General features: G+C 33.9%; 1 protein-coding gene and 1 long non-coding RNA gene across 7 annotated transcripts in view; one reads left to right on the forward strand and one right to left on the reverse strand.

Annotated features, from left to right (window-relative positions):
- LOC141461364 (uncharacterized) overlaps positions 1–5624 on the forward strand; it is a 159285-nt gene extending 153661 nt beyond the window's left edge. For all 4 annotated transcript variants that reach the window (XM_074142366.1, XM_074142367.1, XM_074142365.1 and 1 more), the window contains 3 exons: positions 2902–3054; positions 3681–3818; positions 3955–5624. In XM_074142366.1, the coding sequence (XP_073998467.1) occupies positions 2902–3054; positions 3681–3818; positions 3955–4167 (504 nt within the window). In that variant the 3' untranslated portion in view covers positions 4168–5624. The remainder of the gene's footprint in view (positions 1–2901; positions 3055–3680; positions 3819–3954) is intronic.
- LOC141461368 (uncharacterized) overlaps positions 1–19254 on the reverse strand; it is a 214602-nt gene that overhangs the window by 169928 nt on the left and 25420 nt on the right. The window lies entirely within an intron of this gene.

The following is a 19254-nucleotide window of genomic DNA, read 5'->3' on the forward strand; positions in this document are numbered from 1 at the left end:
ATTATGTACGTAAACAAATTATTATTATCATTTTAAATTGCAATTTTATGTAATTTTAACTAACTCACTCTCATTTATATTTTTTTAAATTCAATGACTAGATATGTAAATAAAAATATAACTAATGATTAACAGACACCTTTACATCATCGTGAGTGATGCTGTGATAAATCTGAGTAATATTTAAAACAGATAAAGGTCGTAATAATGTATAAAGTTCTCATTGGTTTGGACTTAAAAAAAAAGAAAAAAGATTTAACTATAGTTTTGCTACATTAAGTTATGAAATGAGGGGGCTGCTTATGGCCAACATCTTGGTATTCAAAATACAATACAAAATTTGAGTTATCCGCTTCCGGTGAAAATTTGGTATTGTTAATTATATTAATAATTATCTTTTACATCAAAAAGAGAAGCCAAACTAAAAATAAATAATAAAGTAAAGTAGAAAAGCCATTTCTATGTAGCTGAATCTACAACGACAATAGAAGATCGATAGATGCAATTTCCCCCCTCATACTCATCGTTTAACCACCACGAAGAATTCTTATTCTTCCGCGTATTGCAAAAGCCGCTTTGCTCCACCTACTTCGTCTCGAACATCCAACAGTTATTGCGCCTTCCCCTACAGTTTACCCTCTCTCCTCTAGACATGATCTCCCCACCTAGTATTACTAGCGTCGCTCTTTTTCAAAGCGAACTCCGTTCTGCTCTTGTTGAGAACAATTAAAAATAACGGTTTTTGTTTAGCAAAAGCCGGCTTAAAGTTGTTCTCTGTCTCATAATCTAAGGTTAGGTGCGCTCTCACTCGTCCACTGTCTTCCTTTCTTTAGACAATGCACTTCTATAATCGCATCTAGTCACCTATATTATTTGATAAATGACTAGTTTTTTTAAACAAGCTTCGAATTACTAAAGTTGCTGATAAAATTAGGCCATTTTGTTCGCTTACAGTAGTAAGTTTGGTTTCTCTTAAGGCTAAAATACAGATATAAGGAGGCGAGCGGTTAGAGGCTAGACCCGCAAAGTTAAGATGTATTGTTGGTTAGTGGATTCGATTCCCGGTGTCTAGGCCTTGGATTTTATTTAATGGTTAATATGAGAAATTTATAGTAAAGTATGTTAGGTGGTTATAGGCTAGACCCGCAAAGCTAAGGTGTATTGTTGGTTAGTGGATTCGATTCCCGGTGTCTAGGCCTTGGATTTTATTTAATGGTTAATATGAGAAATTTATAGTAAAGTATGTTAAGCTAGTCGCTTATAGGTTATAGGCTAGACCCGCAAAGCTAAGGTGTATTGTTGGTTAGTGGATTCGATTCCCGGTGTCTAGGCCTTGGATTTTATTTAATGGTTAATATGAGAAATTTATAGTAAAGTATGTTAAGCTAGTCGCCTCCGTTCACGATACCTAGTAAATGGTAGTTGGACGTTCAGGCCCACCTGAAAAAATAGGCGATTACTTTACTTTACTTTTACAGATATAAGGAAGCGGAAGTTGATAGCCCCAGAATCTGAATGTGGCCACATTATAGTGTGCTAAGAGCAGCACAACTATCTGTCCCAAGTATCACTTCAAAAGCTAAGCTGTGAATCACATTTCGGCGTGATAATCCCATAAGACTTATCTCAACTTCTAGTCCAATAGTTAGGAGGTGTGATTTTTTTTCACAGGCCACTAATTACACACGAAAATCCTTGCCCAATAAAATGAAACTTTAGAATAACCTCCACCGCTTCACCAGAACAGCTTTAAGAACCAAATTTTCTCAGCTAATTTTGATGCTGATTTAATCCCCCAAAGTAACGGTTATTTTCCCCCTCCCCCAGCGATTCCGATGAAATAAACAAAGAGAAAATATCATTAACTCATTACAGAGATAAAAAAAAAATGCGTAACAATCTAAGGGTTGAGAAATTATGGACAGTATAATTTATAATTCAGGAGAGATGGCCGCCCAAACGCATTACATTGGTGTGTTGCGTGTATTGTCTACTTAATAATTGTACTTAAAAACTGGGAACGTAATCTCAATATATTCGTTTTTAAGATTTTTAAATTCACAATTTAATCTATAATATTTTTTATTCTTTATTATAAAAACAATAATTTTTAACAATTAATACTATCATTTTTTTTTTTTTTTAAATGCCACGTTAATAAAAAAAATGTTTTAATAAAAATTTAAAGGCACGAATAAATTGTGATTTATGAATAACAAGGCAAGAATTATAACGGTAGGTAAAAAACCCATGGGGGGTCTTTTAAAAATGATAAATTAAAAAATTATAAATAAAAGAGCCGTATTATAACAATTCATTCAACAATGTGTGCTAATTATAATCACAAACCGTCTATTGTATTTTTTAGAACGGTGTGAATGGATTATTATAATATGGTCAAACTTGTGTCGAAAAATTAATTGTCTTGTCTGGTTAGGATACAATTTTTTTTTGTTTTGTCGTTTTATTTTCATTTTTTTTTGGTTTTAACCAACTACCCAATTAGGGTATCGTGGACGGAAGCGGAAGCACATACTTATTAACATTTAGTAAACAATTAAAAAGTAGCTATAGTACTCGTGGTTCGAACTGGCGATCTCCAACTTATAGAACCACAATTCGTGACCACTAAAACACACAGGGTGATAAAGATGCTGTTAATAAAATGCGATAGATGGGCCAGCCGGGGACGTTTTAAGGTGGTGCACATGGTTAAGGTGTGCACAGGTTGTTAATTGGGGGTTAATTACCTCCCCAAATCTCATCTTTGTTATCTAAATTGATTGATTAAAATATTTACAGCTGATTTTTTTGTTTAATACTTTTCAAATACAAATAACTTGTTCTAGTTTCTAAACAAAATTCAATTATTATACTAAATTTTGGGAATTCCTGTTAAAGGTTGGGAATGTATTCCCAGGCAGGTCGGTCACGTCTCACCATGAAGAATGGAAGCATACCAGATACGATTGGCTGCCAACAGAGAAAGATATTCCAAAGACATTGGGTGAAACAACACCTGATCATCATCTAAAAGATCTTGCCGAATTAGAGGTAGGTGGAATTTTTAAAAGTGGATACATTTTTTTTGTGTACTTTAAATTAGGTGGGAGACGTGCTTAGTATACTTTTAGTCGCACACGAGGATTCCGGATTTGAATTCGGGATGCTGGGTTTCAGGTTTTTTTTTCTCTTTTCCCTAGGAACTTTTTATAGCTCATTGTCCAGGTTGTTGGACATCTATCTATTATGATTAAAAGTCGAATAAAAGAAATACAATTATTTTTTAAAAAACCAAGTTTTAAGGGATTTCCTCTGAGTAGACCCTTGGAGCTATCCAGATAACTCCATATAAATATAGTAGACACTACTATAGGGCTAGAAGCAAAACCTCTGTAAGGTCTACCAGATCTTAGGCCATCAAATAGCAAAAGCCCTTAACCTGCAAACTAACCAAGCAAAAGGTCCTTAGAGAAAAGAGAGACAAGTTTCTCTGTGCTTCTTCTGGCTTTATAAAAGGCCGATTTTGTTTACGACCATCAAAAGCCAAGAAGTTGATTGGTCTTTTGCAGGAGAATAAACACACATACACAAAATGAATTTAGGCTTCAATTTAAAGTGGTTGATTTCTATGTTTAGTTGTAATTTTAATTATTTTTGTTTTTAATTTAAAATTCTAGCTGGACGCATTTCTGCTGAGCAGTTACAGATATCTTCAGACTATCTCTGTTGGATTAGAACAAGTCCACCATGATAAGACTAGGCATAGTGCCCAGTTTTCTGAAGAGTTTGCGCAAGCGCAATTCAAATTAAGACAGGTATGTTGTTAAAAAAAATATTATTATTTCTCAGTGAATTATATATCATCTAAATTTTATACCTTATTTATATTTTTGTATAAAAAAAAAAAAAGAAGACAAAAAATGCAAAATCTTTTTTTATACTTTTTTACAGGTATTGTGCGAAGTTGAATCAGCTTTAACAGTACGTGCACCGGATATAAAAATTGTCGACGTGACGCGTACAGTCATGGCAAGTGAATATCGTAATATGAAAGATGAAACTTATCGTGATTTACGAGATTGGATCATCTTCAGAGATTATATGAACTGTTTAGAATATCTAACTGATGTTTGTGAATTTTTTAAGAAATTAAAAGATAATTGAGCATCTTTTTTTTCTTTTTAAGAAAAAAAAGAAAAAAAAAATCAAGAAAAACAGAATGATGGAGGGAAAATGAAAAGCGGAAGGAAAAAGAATTAAAAAAAAAGTTTTAATGAGAAAATTAAAAAAAAAAAAAAAAAGGATCCTTTCAACGAACCAGGAGGATTCAAAACCCCGATTTAGCTTTAACCTTTTTTTTAATTTTAAATTTTATTTTAATTGTACGAATCCCCAAATTTAAAGATTTTGTTTGTTTTATGTATGAAAAAGCTTTCCTATTAATTATTGTTTTATTTATTTATAAATTTATTTTGTAAAAAAAATGAAAAGAAAAGCCACCCCAAAGATAATTTTCCTCAGTCTGCACACACACCCCTATATCCCCACTTCAGGTAGCCACTTTTCCACTTTAGGTAGCCACTTTTCCACTTTCATGTTAAGTACAAAAAAAAAAAAAAGAAAGAAAAAGGAAATGACTTGCTATCACCGGATATTCAATTTTTTTTGTCTCTTAATTTTTTGGGAATTAATCTACCATTTTTTTGGGGTTTGGATACATTTTTTTTTTTTGGGGGGGTATCCGTCTTTGTCCTGCATGTTCCCCCTTTCGCGCAAGGTGCGCTGGAGTTATCCCTGCTCTGCATTCGATTCCAGAAAAAAAAAAAAAGAGGGCCAAAAGAAGTCCGAGATATTTACAATCTATCTTTGTACAAGGCTCCATCAAAATTATATTCGGTGCGGCAGTTCTCGCTGTTCCTATGGCTATCCATCTCTTTATATATATATATATATATATATATATATATCTGTACCTCGGAGGGAAAAGGCACCATGTCCATTTTTTTCGATTTTCAGATTTTGGCATCATTTTACAAATTTTTTGTTGCTCTTTCTACAGGTGTAAAGCACTATGACCTATGTTTACTATTAAGCGATTTATGTATTTTAAAAAAGCACTATGAAACTTCATTACTCCAAGGGTAAAAGGCACTACACGGACATAAATTTTTTTTCTCAATGGAGATCAAAATATATTTTAAAATATGGGAGTTTAAGTGGTCATACCTAATGTAATAATTACGGTGAAGAAGTACAGGAAAGAGTATAACCGGAAAAGTGGAACAAAAAATGAATTTGGAAAAATATCTTTATTTCGCTCCCCTGGAAAATTTACTTTTTGTGACATGGTGCCTTTTCCCTCCGAGGTACAGATATGTATATACATTTTTTTACATTTTACTGGAATTCAAGTTGCTAGCAACAAGGTGGATTAGTCCTTTCGGAAATTTCTTGAAGGATCATCTGGAGGAAGTGGTTTTCTTTCTTTTTTTGGCACCTTTATTCTGTACCATCTTCTAGCTTCCGGTCCACCATCTTCTTAATCATTCCCCTCTCCCATCCTCCCCACCCCCCGGAGTGCACTTGTTTATCCCACTGAAAAAAGTAAATTCCTCACAATCCACCTTCTGACAGTTCCTGAAACGTCCTATTTTCTTTCCTCTATTTGTGGCTAAAACTCGTGACTTTATTTTTTCTTTATTTTTATGAACTTATTTATTTTTTTTTTTTTTTGCTTTTTATTCAACCCCCAAGTCTTTCCTTCTTTCGAAAACAAAAACAAAGTCCTACTTAAAAAAAAAAAAAAAAAAAATATATATATATCGAAAAATAGAAATGTCTTTAGTTTGTAAGTTATTTATTTGTATTATTACCTATGTAATTTATTTATTCATTTTATATTTATTTTTTTAATTTTAATTTTTTTAATTTTTAAGGGAAAAAGCTGGTTCTTGCCCCCCACCAATTTTTTTTTTTTAAATTTTTAATTTCATATGTTTCGTGCTTAGCACTAAGCGTTTGTAAATTGCTTCCCTATTTTTTACTATTTTTAATATTGATTTTTTGTACATTATTTTTGTATTTAAAGATAAAAAAGAAAAAAATAATTTAAAAAAAAAATTACCCTTACGCCAGTTCAAATAGAAAATAACCGACAAAAAAACAAAAAAATAATAATGTTACATGTTTAATCTTAGTTTTTTAAAAATTGTCAACGTACTTCCGTTTTTTTTTTTGTCTTTACAAAAAAAAACTTCTCCAAATGTATTTAATTTTTTTAATTTATTTCAAAATCTTTCTTAAATTCTCGAAAACTATTTAACTAAAAAGAAAGAAACAACAAAAAACTGTAATTATTCAAAGATCCAAATTAATTTTTAAAAAACAAAAAACAAGAAAAAGATAAAAAGAAAGATCTCATTTAATTTTATTAATTAGAAAAAATTAAAAAAATAAATTCTAGAAAATTAAAAAAAAAATAATAATAATAAATCTAGAATTAAATCGGTATTATCACCCAAAATTTGTGTAAATATATTTTATTTATTCTTTATTTAATGGAGAAGGCCCCCTCCCCCAACACACCTTTAGCTAGGTAGAATTAAAAAAGTTAATTACGACTTGCATCTGTATTAAAATTGATTAATTATTTATTGTTGTCTTTTTTATGACTGTGATATAATTATAGGTGATTATATTTATTGAAAAACAAGAATTAAAATAGAAAAATGAAATAAAATGGTAATAATTTATTACACATTTCCCCCCCCCCCATAAATTTGTTCCTTTTTATCCTGTTATGCTGGAGAATTAATCAACATCAATGGGATGTTGATCTCAAAGAGAAAGCAGCGGAATTTTGGTTGCCAAGGAAGGGCAACCCTTAAATCTAGATAGTGAAAGAAATTCTGATATTCTTTGTAAAAAGTAGTAAAGTAATCGCCCTATTTTATCAGGCGGGGCTTAACGTCCAACTACCCAAATTAGGTGTCGTGGACGGAGGCGACTAGCAAACATACTTTACTGCAAATTTCTCATATTAATAGAATACAAGACCTGGACTGCGAATCGAATCCACTAACCAGCAATATATATTAGCTTTTCGGGTCTAGCCTATAACCGCATAACATACTTGACTGCAAAATTTCTCATATTAACCATTAAATAAAATACAAGACCTAGACTAGACCGAGAATCGAATCCACTAACCAACAATACATCTAAGCTTTGCGGGTCTAGCCTATAACCGCCTAACATACTTGACTGCAAAATTTCTCATATTAACCATTAAATAAAATACAAGACCTAGACTAGACCGAGAATCGAATCCACTAACCAACAATACATCTAAGCTTTGCGGGTCTAGCCTATAACCGCATAACATACTTGACTGCAAAATTTCTCATATTAACCATTAAATAAAATACAAGACCTAGACTAGACCGAGAATCGAATCCACTAACCAACAATACATCTAAGCTTTGCGGGTCTAGCCTATAACCGCATAACATACTTGACTGCAAAATTTCTCATATTAACCATTAAATAAAATACAAGACCTAGACTGGGAATCGAATCCAGTACCACAATACATATTAGCTTCGCAGGGCTCGCCTCTAACTGCTCGGCTACCGTGGCGCCCTAATGATTGCAAGGAAGGCAACCCTTAAATCTAGATAGTGAAAGAAATTCTGGCAAATCCTTTGATATTGATGGAGAACCAGTCAAAAACTAGACTAATATCCAGGGACTACGCTAGTATTGCAGCAACTTGCTGCTGTTCTGGCCAGGTTGCCTTTTGATTTAGACTTGGAAGTCTGATAGCAAGGCTCCTGGACAAAGTATGTGAGGGGGAAAAAGCCCCTGTGCCCAAAAGTAGCCTTTCAGATTGCCACAAATATGTGCAACGTCTTTAAAACTTATGCTGACTATGTAAGCTATATTTTTGCCCAGATATAATAATAATTGCCGTTCTTTAATCTAAAATGGGCCGTTAGAAGGACTGCATTCATCTGAATGGCCGCTCGGCCAGCTAATAGTAATGCCGCAGTTAGTTTTAGGTTTAGGCAAAAAAAAAAAACTTATTCGCCTTCCTTTTACCCTTAAGTCCCTTCACCAACGATCCTACACGATACATACTTTGAAGACAGCTGGACTTGGATAAATAAAGAAGATCTATTGTGGCTCCCTTAAGCGCCAGTGAATGTATATGTGGTTATGAAATGTACAAGTGTAACTGTGAAAATGAGAGAGTGGTGATGAGCTAAAGTTCGCTCCTGGCGGGACGTATCTGTATCATTGTATCAATCGAATTGTAAGTGATACCCACCCAAGGATATCTGAAAAAATGATCAGACCATTTCGATTCTACCGGGAATTTGATGAAGAGTTAGTTCGTTGTAATGTTTTAGAAACCATAAACTGTAGCTAGCGTATTTGATTTTGGTGGCAGTGGTTTGCTTTTAGATCATATGTTTTTAAATTCCATAAATACAATTATAAAGTTACATACGGTTTGCTCACAGCATCCGCTCAAACCCAAGAGAATAGAAGGTTGTAAAGCTTACCTGTAACATAAGAAACATTAAATGTATTTTACAAAAGTAAATATGGAAAAGAGAAAAAATATTTCTTTTTAATATTTATAATCTGGGAAGGGATTAGTTCAGTGGTTAGCGTTTACGCGGATTCCAACGAGGGGATCCCGAGTTGAAATCCAGCTGCTGGACTCTTAGATTTATTCTTGCTAGGAGCTTCTTACAATGCATTGTCTCGTGATGAACGCGAGAGAACTCTAAGGTCAAAGGCAGGTACTACTTACTACTCCTGGCCCCCGAATGATCTCAAATGTTGACGCGCCTTAAGAAAGAAAAAAAGGGGGGGATCATCTCGTAGTTGCACCAGGCCACACGAAAAATTATCCCAGAAATTTAAAGTTTTCCTAAATCGAGAAAGGGTTTGTATTGTGCCATGAATGTTCACGATAAACGATGAGCAACGTGGTATTTCTTTACTGAGAAGATATTCAAAACATGAACCAGTTAAGCGCGTTTGACGTGTATACTCCATTGCCATTAACTTATAAAAACACGAAATTTTAATAAAATACAATAAGAATATTATTTGGTGGGGATGTTTCCTTTATCTTACCAATAGAACTGCGTTGGGAGCCAGTCAAATGATAAGTGGTTGGTACATGTTTGGTCTTCGCATTAGATATTGGGGAATTACGCACACAAATAAGAAGCTCTCAACCCTTGTGCAATGCCGCTTTTCACCTTAGATAGAGATTCAAACCTCAGTACGAGTAAGATTTCATCTTGCACAGATTTCAAAAAGCTCTTTTCTTCCTTGTAAAAGCTCTTGCGTCGTCCCTAGTTAACTAGAGCAATGCGTACGTGAAGCGGTGCAATATTTTGAATGAGCACAGAATGCTCTCTGTAATCTGTAAGCCCCACAGAGAGATTGCAGAAAAAGTCGCTTGCAGTGACTATTACGACTATTGTAAACTTTTGGTTGTTTTGCCCTGCGTTCGACGTGTATACACGTCACTGTCTGATTTTAATTCCGCACACTGTGTTTTTTTTAAAAAAAACTAAATTCCACGCTTAACTAGTTAAACATTCTAAGGAAGATGTAGGGTAAGTATTCCCTTTAATGTATCATTTAAAAAGGTTTAATCTACTTAAATTACTAGAGCGGAAGTTCAATATTTCCAAATTTACAAGAAGTTACGTGACTATTTGCAGCAAATTTTGGTTCTATTATTAATGCAAACAGTTTTAGATACTAGAAATGCTGAGATGTTAGATTTACTTCAAATTTAAAATAGTTTTAAGACTCAAAAACTACGTATCTACTTTTTAAAAATTGGCAACAAAAAAAAGATGTCAAAATTATTAAGTAAAAATCCCATGACAGAAGAAAGTTTTATAATAAATCTTAATTACAACACCCAAAAAAATTTTATCGCCCTCCTTTTTACAGCAAATCTTGTTAATCTATGTACATATATATTCTTTTAACCAAATTATACAACTGTTTCACCTATCTTGAGTCAAATATTTGCCATAATAAAACAAACATTTATTATATTTTCTAAGGATATTATTGTCGTGGATGATCTAATCTTTTACTAAACTTAATCTGGCCACTGGCATTTATGAGTCACTCACGTGACACCGCACAATATCGTGTAACATTAAATGGTCCTAACTTAGGGTTCACCTTTCATGAGGAAATTGTCTTCATTTTAATATTATAATGAAAAAAAATTAATATTAAATATTTTATTTTAAAAAAGTAATAATATAAACTATTGTTTATAGAGGAAATATCGAGTGTGTGATGATTTTTGAGAAAATTTTAAACCGGAAATACTGTATTTTGATGTTGTATGAACAAGAAAAAAAAAAGAAGTTTTTAATATGGTTGATATGTGTTGTACATATTTCTTTACTGGTGAATTTGAACCGGAAGTCACGAAAAATCTTAAGTAGCAGCTCACTCTATTCCTTTCTGGTGTTACAGTTGGTTTCGACAACAAGGTTTCACAATCGTTAATGCGATTTTACATCTTTTTTTACGCAGTCGCACAGGGATTAAACAAGATAAAAAGTTTTCCTTTTTTCGGCTTAATTGCTTTGTAATAATTTTTAAATATATTAATGTAAATAATGTAGATGTGTAGTAACTAAGTCGACCGGAAACATGGTAACTGTCAAGGCTTTCCAGAAAGTAAAGGAGCTTACAAAACGCTAAGCCTCCACTAGCTTTCCCTAGAAAGATGGCTTTCCTAGGATTAAAATAAAAACCAAACTCTTCGAAGGAAGTGCCAGAAAGAGAAGAAAGCCAGAAGTTGGTCTTATGTATGTAAGTTTTCTACCCGGATAGATTATTCCCTTATTAAACGATTAAGATTGTTCTTGAGTGCACCCCCCACCAATCTAAGATATCTAGAGAAAAATCAAATATCAAGAAGCCAGAAGATTGGATCTTCCTTGCTCTAGACTTCACCCCGCCGAGAGCAGATATCGTATCACCTAGTAATCACTCCAGGATCTTTCGAGGAACCCGCTTACTACGATAGGCATTGTCAAAGTGACTAAAATCAGTTAGGCAAAACTTTTCATGAAATCACCGGGGGTTAACAACAATAAAATGCGATAATGTGATTGATTGGATAATAAACACACATAAATTAGTAAATTTCAACATTTCAATCAATCCCGTTCACCGTGATGCACTTGCAACACAAAAGAATGTGACTTAAAGCTCTCATTGCAGTTTCTGCAATTAATCTTTACATATTAACAGTTTCTTCATAATTCATTGGGCTTCAAAATGAATACATCTGGTGGAAAACTCACACTCGAATATTATTGTAAGATTCAAAAAACATTTTTTTTTTTTTCTTAAGAGAAATATGTTAATCAAATCATTTACAAAGCAATAGATCGTATTAAAAGAACAGGAGTAAATAATTCGTTTAGTTTTAAGAGTTAGTGGCAGAGTTGCTGGGCTCGCTCTGTGTGGTCGATAAGTTGTGCCGATCTGATACATATATTTAAGAGTGGTCTACCTTCAAACAACTGTAAGACCCACAAACCATTAAGACACTATAATATCTTCAATTGGCTGTTAGATCTTTTTTTAAAAATTTATTTTTACTAAAATACAAACGTGAACAATCACATGACTTCCTTTTAGTAAAATTCTCACGGTTCTCACTTCCCAGAAAAGAAAAGCTAATAGAAAAACTGACTAAAAACAATTAAAACTTATAACAATAAAATCTTTAAATTTGAAATGTTTAACCATTAAAATTAGATATTATAAGATAGCTTTACTTCTAACTACCAAATTAGGTGTGGACGGAGGCGTCTAGCAAACATACTTTACTATAAATTTCTCATATTAACCATTAAATAAAATACAAGACCTAGTCCAGGGGAATCGAATCCACTAACCAACAATACATCTTAGCTTTGCGGGTCTAGCCTATAACCTTCTAACATACTTTACTATAAACTCATATTAACCATTAAATAAAATACATAGACCGGGAATCGAATCCACTAACCAACAATACATCTTAGCTTTGCGGGTCTAGCCTATAACCGCCAAACATACTTTACTATAAATTTCTCATATTAACCATTAAATAAAATACATAGACCGGGAATCGAATCCACTAACCAACAATACATCTTAGCTTTGCAGGTCTAGCCTATAACCTTCTAACATACTTTACTATAATCTCATATTAACCATTAAATAAAATACATAGACCGGGAATCGAATCCACTAACCAACAATACATCTTAGCATTGAGGGGTCTAGCCTATAACCGCCTAACATACTTTACTATAAATTTCTCATATTAATTATTAAATAAAATAATAGACCGGGAATCGAATCCACTAACCAACAATACATCTTAGCTTTGCGGGTCTAGCCTCTAACCGCCTAAAACTACAAGACAGAAATAATTTGTAAGCACTCTCTTTAGAATCTCAAAATACGCCACCCTAGGAAAATCAGTTAAAGAAAAGGAAAGAAAACAAAATCTTTTGATTGTTAATTATAAAGCTTCTACTTTCTATAAGGTCGAAGAAAGTAAAAAGGTATAAAACATAATTTGTTGATTATTCAAATTAATTTAAATTGTAGACATCATGCATAAAAACGGGGAAAAGAATTGCATAAACAGACCTGTGTAGCTGCATCTATTTCATTAGAATGTCCTTGGGCGACCTTTACTAAACGGACCTGGGACTGTTTTTTGAAATTATCTGACTCATAATATTCCTTTTCGTTCATTTTATTGCATTATTTTTTTTAACGAATATTTTAATAACTTATTATTGCAATAATAATATAAAAAAGAAATTTTTAACCACTTATCGTGTAACCTAAAAAATCAAATCTGCAAATCGGGGTTTTCCTTCGTCGCTAAACATTTGGAAATAAAAATTGGGTCGACACTATGGTCAGTTACTTTTCCCTCAATTGTAGAAACTTATAGTTCAGGAAGAGGGATAAGAATTATAAGTTGATCGTTTTGCAAGCAACAAGAAGCAACACTTTCAGCTTCAATGATTGGCTTTCAAGCAGATCAGGATACAGTGTTGTAGAATGTGCTTCGAACCAACTACAGCTTACATCAACAGGTTCTATGCGTATGATGACTAGTAAGTGAAAATGGGGATTATGTTGTTAGACTGGGATACCCACAGGGATGCCATCATCTCTAAAGAGTGACTAAGGGGGTACAGAGTAGCCAGGATAAATTTTATGGTCTTAATAAAGTTTCAAGTCTTTACCATTAAATTAGATTATCGGGGTGGGACCTACGCCCCACGGCACCGCAGCCACAAGAGGCTTATTGTGCCCTCCACTTTGGATCTAGTAGATGAAATCTCCTCTACTAAAGAGGTTGAGGACTTTCCCTACTAGTTCTTTTTCTATCTCCTTTGGTCTCAAAGAGCCAAAGGTTTCATAGCGCAACCGCTCGATTGCAACGCAATTAGATCAGCCAGTGAGAGGCCGTTTCCTCCTCATCCTGACACAATCTGCACAACGGTTCAGTGTAAGCCCCTCCATGTACAGATGGCTATGCCCTATGTGTACTGTGTAAATGTGTGGGTGTAACACTATATATTGCTCATGTTCATGTTGTTAGGCTGGGATACCCGCAGGGACGCCAAGTACCCTGAAGAAGTGGCTAAACCACTCCCCCCTATAGGGAAGTCTTTACCATAGTTTGTTCGGCTTTTATTCAAATTTTTGGAATCAGTTTATTCAGTGGGTCATCCAGAATCTTGGGGGAAAACTGGGAAGAAGACCATAGGGATAAAATGAAGCCTTTTATGCAATAATCTGTACAAGAATTTTCGGACTCCTACTTTAATGTATAAAATCTTTTGGAGAAAATAATTTCACAAAGATTGCTTTAAAATATTCAATTAAAAATGGAATCCCGAAAGGAAATCCCGATAATCCTTTACAATCCTCTGTCACATCGATTAAGGCGAAAAAAACTGTGAATAAGAGACCAAATCTTTTGGGACATTATAGAATGATAGTGTTGGTGCATAGGAATGTGGGCGATCTGTAAGTGGTAACTGTGAACGAATAGGGATTGGGTGCGTGTGATTAAAGCAGCTGAAATTCACCTAATTAATTAGCTTAAAACATTCCAAAAACTTATATTTGCAAGTAAAAATGAGACTACATCCTCCCAAGTATGAGTTCAGAACGGATGTCATGAAGAAGTGTTTAGTCCTTTTCCCTGCTACGTGAGACTGAACTTTGGATAGGTGAAGAGTTGTTGGTAAAATAAGCTCCGAAACTTAATCGACTTAACCGAGAAGTAAGTTGGTAAAGGAGCAATTCCTGTGCGTTCGATATTACCTGATTGGTCCAAGTTGTTCCATAAATTCCCTTAACATACACATTCACACCCACACTCCAAACAATGCGCGAGAAAGAGGAGAACATAAAAGAAGCTACTTAAAGCTTCCGGCTTTTTTGGTACAGTAAATGAGGAAATAATTCTCATTTTCCTCAAATAAGGAAAACTGACCACATTTATAAAAATACTATAAAAAAAAACAAACAGACATAAACAGTTGTAGTATTATCATTAATTAATAAATAAGAAAAGTATTTTAATCGCGCGGGTTTCCGATTTTAAGTTACCGGAAATATCCGCTTCAAGTCCCATGAGAAGATCGATTAATTAAAGAACGATTATCAAAGAAAAAAAACTGATTAAAAATGACTGGAAAAAAGCAACACTGACATAACATGCTTCCCTACAGTTATTATTGGAACCAGAACTACTTCCTGCGTAATCGTTTCATTTTAATTATTCAATGACGTTTCAAATGACTCAGTTAGTCACAGGATCGGAATATTAAACTAATGACCTGTATTTTAATTGATGATTGAAATTGTAGAAATCGATCTTCTACAAAAAAACTTATACGTACTTCCATTAAATACAAAAATTTAAAAAAAAAAATATTTATTTATCAATTTAAATGTAACAGGAGTGCAGCAAAAAGGCTGGTAACAAGTGAATCAATCAGCTGACTACATTTTGGCATCAAAGGAGTCGTTTATAGATTAGTGACTCAACTTGGATAATACGAGGTCTGTAAATTAAGTAATGAGATTGATTTTTTTAATTTTTTTTATTCAAAAAGAATTACAATTCTATATTGCCTCCTTCAAAATAACTTCCTTCTGAAGCCACACAGCGCTGGAGACGTTTCTTCCACTCCTCATAGCAGTGCTCGTACTCCGATACTGGAATAGCCTTCAGCTGGTCTCGGTTACAGCCGTTTGAATGTTTTCGACTGTCCCAAAATGTGTTCCCTTGAGATGATTTTTCAATTTCGGGAAGAGAAAAAAGTCACAAGGACCCGAAGTCAGGCGAATAAGGAGGCTGAAGAGCCACAGGAATCTTTTTACTGGCCAAAAACTCTGGTTTATTGAAATTGCTGTGTGACAAAGAGCATTATCGTGATGCAACACCCACTTGTTCTTGATGTTTGTTCTCACACGAATGACCCTTTTTTTGAAGTTTTTCAAGAACCACAAAGAGTTTCTACCTCAAGGTCAAACGCGGTCAATCAACACTTTTACCGAGAGGTTCTTCCAAAAACTTCGAAAAAAGGTCATTTGTGTGAGAACAAACATCAAGAACAAGTGGGGTGTTGGATCACACGATAATGCTCCTTGTCACACAGCAATTTCAATAAACCAGAGTTTTTGGCCAGTAAAAACATTCCTGCCTCCTTATTCGCCTGACTTCGAGTCCTTGTGACTTTTTTCTCTTCCCGATGTTGGAAAAATCACCTCAAGGGAACCCAATTTGGGGACAGCCGAAAACATTCAAACTGAAGGCTATTCCAGTATCGGAGTTTGAGCACTGCTATGTGGAGTGGAAGAAACGTCTCCAGCGCTGTGTGGCTTCAGAAGGAAGTTATTTTGAAGGTGACAATATAGAATTGTAATTCTTTTTGAATCCTCGTAATTATTGTATCTATTGACTTACGTAAACAAAAAATTTTGGAGGTTTCAAAAAAAAAAAGAAATACAGGAATTTGTTTCAATTTTGTTAGCTCACTAAAAAAAGTGTGTGCATAATTAGGTCAACCTTTGGAGCAACTAATTCCTTATCATGTACATATATGTGTAGTAATTTATAGTTTAAAAAATAATAAATAAATAAATTATGTAACTTTTTAATTTAAATAAGTAAATTTAAATTATATTTATTTATTAAAAACTTTGGTAGCTAAATAATAATTGGCGCAAGATGAAGGAGAACGATATAGGTGTTGAAGACTGCCGCTGTTGTTCTAACGACCAACAAGAAGTGTGAAGAAGACAAACTGAAGAGTATGTCGTTCACCTCAAGATGATTATCTGGATGGATGATCTAGAGTTCACTAATAGTTGTCGAACTATTAGGCGAACTGTTTGGACGCCCTGTGGTTCTACTATCAATTAACAGTATTAACACCTGTCTCCATACAATAAAGACTATACCACCCTACTTCCCTATTAAAAAACCTACAGTAATTTTTGTCTGTCTATCTAATAAGGCTGCTATCCATCTGCAACACCGACCATTCATAGGACTAGTTTATACTCCTTTTTATAGACTGTTGTCTTTTGTTCTTTTGAATTAAATATGTATAACTATGGTAATTTATCGAATTACAATAACTGTTCCAGCTGGTATGATTTGTTTACGTCTTTCTATTTCAAGTTACGTTCTTTTGGTTAGCGTTCGTATCCATTGGTGGAATGCATTTTGTTTTTCCCCGGAAGTGTACATATTCTGCAGTTGTTTGAATTTGGGTGAAGATGTACAGGAAATAGATGGTCTCCAAAATTTAGAACACTTAAATTTTTTAGAGGTTTACAGGTTTTTAGAGGTTCAAGAACTGTTTCTATGGTTTCCACAACGCGATGGACTTGCTGGGAGGTCGAATGAGAGCCGCCGCTAAATCGAACTAAAAATCAGGAATAGTTTTATTGACGTCGACAATTACTAGAAGAAATGGAAGAAGGACATTGTCGAAATAAAAAAAAACGCTGGCAGGTCGATAAAAGGTAGGCGTACGCAATGGCTTATCGGGTTTGAATATCCAACATACTTAATATAAATACATAAAACCACATTAATATTGCAATAGTTATTAATAGCATTAGTAATTGAACAAACAAAAAAATAATGAATAATTTGATATTGTATTAGGTCATTCAGTTTCTTTTATAATTCCATTTTAGAAACCACAGTTTACTATGAAAGTCGGTTGAAATGACGCAAACGGAACTTCCATCTGTTATAGAGAAAGAATCCCGTAGTTATATCCGATTTACTTGAGGCAATATTTAAACATGGCACTTTCTACAATTTTTTTCTGGTTGAATGATTTTTTTTTGTGAGAAGGGGCGAGGAGGGGCGTTTAGCGGATAAGGATTATCTGATAGTTTCAGTGACGTTTCACACCCAAAGATATCAACTAAAAACAGTAATCATTTTATGCTGATAGGCTGATTTATTTTTTTACAAGCGTACAGGTATCTTCAGAAATTTTGAAAAGATATCAAATAAATTCCTTGGACAAAATCAGAACCCACAATATGTTTAGGTCTAAAAAGTCTTTGTTATCACAATTCATATCCCCAAGGTAGGAGAGAAGGTAAACCAATTAGTCACTTCCTTAGAGATGTTGAGAATATCCAAGCCCCAGGAAGCATTGATACACCACGAAATACACATAGGTTCATACAATACACATAGGTTCTGCCAAAGAAAAGCGGTCAAAACAAATTCCATTTCGTAGTAAATTTTTTATAATTAATACGTACAAGCAAACCAGGCGCCGCGTTAGCCGAACGGCTATAGGCTAGAACTGTAAAACTAAGATATATTGTTGGATAGTGGATTCGATTACCGGTCTGGGTCTTGGATTTTATTTAATGGTAAATATCAGAAATTTATAGTAAAGTATGTTAGGCGGTTATAGACTAGACCCGCAATGCTAAGATGTATTGTTGGTTAGTAGATTCGATTCCTCAGTCTAGGTCTTGTATTTTATTTAATGGTTAATATGAGAAATTTACAGTAAAGTATATTTAGGCGGTTATAGGCTAGACCAGCACAGCCAAGATGTATTGCTGGTTAGTGGGTTTGGATTTTATTTAATTGTTAATATGAGAATTCAACAGTAAAGTAAGTTTGTTAGCCGCCTCTGTCCGCAAAAACCTGATTTGTGATAACTGGAGGTAAAGCGCGCCACAAAAAATAGGCAGTTACTTTACTTACATGCAAGGAAACTTATCGCTCATTTTTTTTTATCTACTTTCTAACTCCTTACATGAAAATCTTGCGAGAAAAAAATACCTTATAAATCAACTCATGTGGGAAAAAATGATAAGTCCTTAAAAAAAAAAATAAATAAAAACTGACGCGCCTAATATTTGCACAAGAAGGCAACTCAACATCACTCTCATTCAAAGTAGAAACCTGAGTTAAGCGGTTATTCTAAGAAAAAGAGCAAATTCTTTACAGACGTATGTAGGAGGGCAAAAAATGTACATTATGACGGTTACCTTAATATAAACATTGTAAGCGCCCGGTAAAGTCACGGAGCTTTGGTTTGCGTCATAAAGTGACACCCGGCTAAATAAAGGCGTAAAGTAAATTACAGAATGAAATGCATGTCAAAAAAATGTATGGCGCCAAGTACTATCAATAGCAAATATTACAAATAATGCAATATGGTCGTAAAATTTAATTTTCTTTTTATTGATTTACTTTTTATTCTTTATGATATGTCATAAAGTCAATATAGAAATAATGTATGAATCATTAAGGAGAAATATAGCATCTAAAAATGTGAGTTTCAAAGTTTTCCTGAATTACGATATAACCAAGCCCTATACTGGGAAATAAGTAACATCTAATTAATTTTATTAGATGTTAGAAAAGCGGACCACGGTAGTCGAGAGGTTATAGGCTAGACCCGCAAAGCTAAGATGTATTGCTGGTTAGAGGATTCGATCCCCGGCCTGGGTCTTGGAATTTATTTAATGGTTAATATGAGAAATTTATAGTAAAGTATGTTAGGCGGTTAGAGACTAGACCCCCAAAGCTTAGATGTATTGCTGGTTAGAGAATTCGATCGCCGGTCTAGGTCTTGGATTTTATTTAATGGTTAATAT

The sequence above is a fragment of the Rhodnius prolixus genome, unplaced genomic scaffold (genome assembly GCF_049639745.1).
Source record: "Rhodnius prolixus isolate KJV_2025 unplaced genomic scaffold, Rpr scaffold_6, whole genome shotgun sequence".
In the NCBI taxonomy this organism is placed as follows: Eukaryota; Metazoa; Arthropoda; class Insecta; order Hemiptera; family Reduviidae; genus Rhodnius; species Rhodnius prolixus.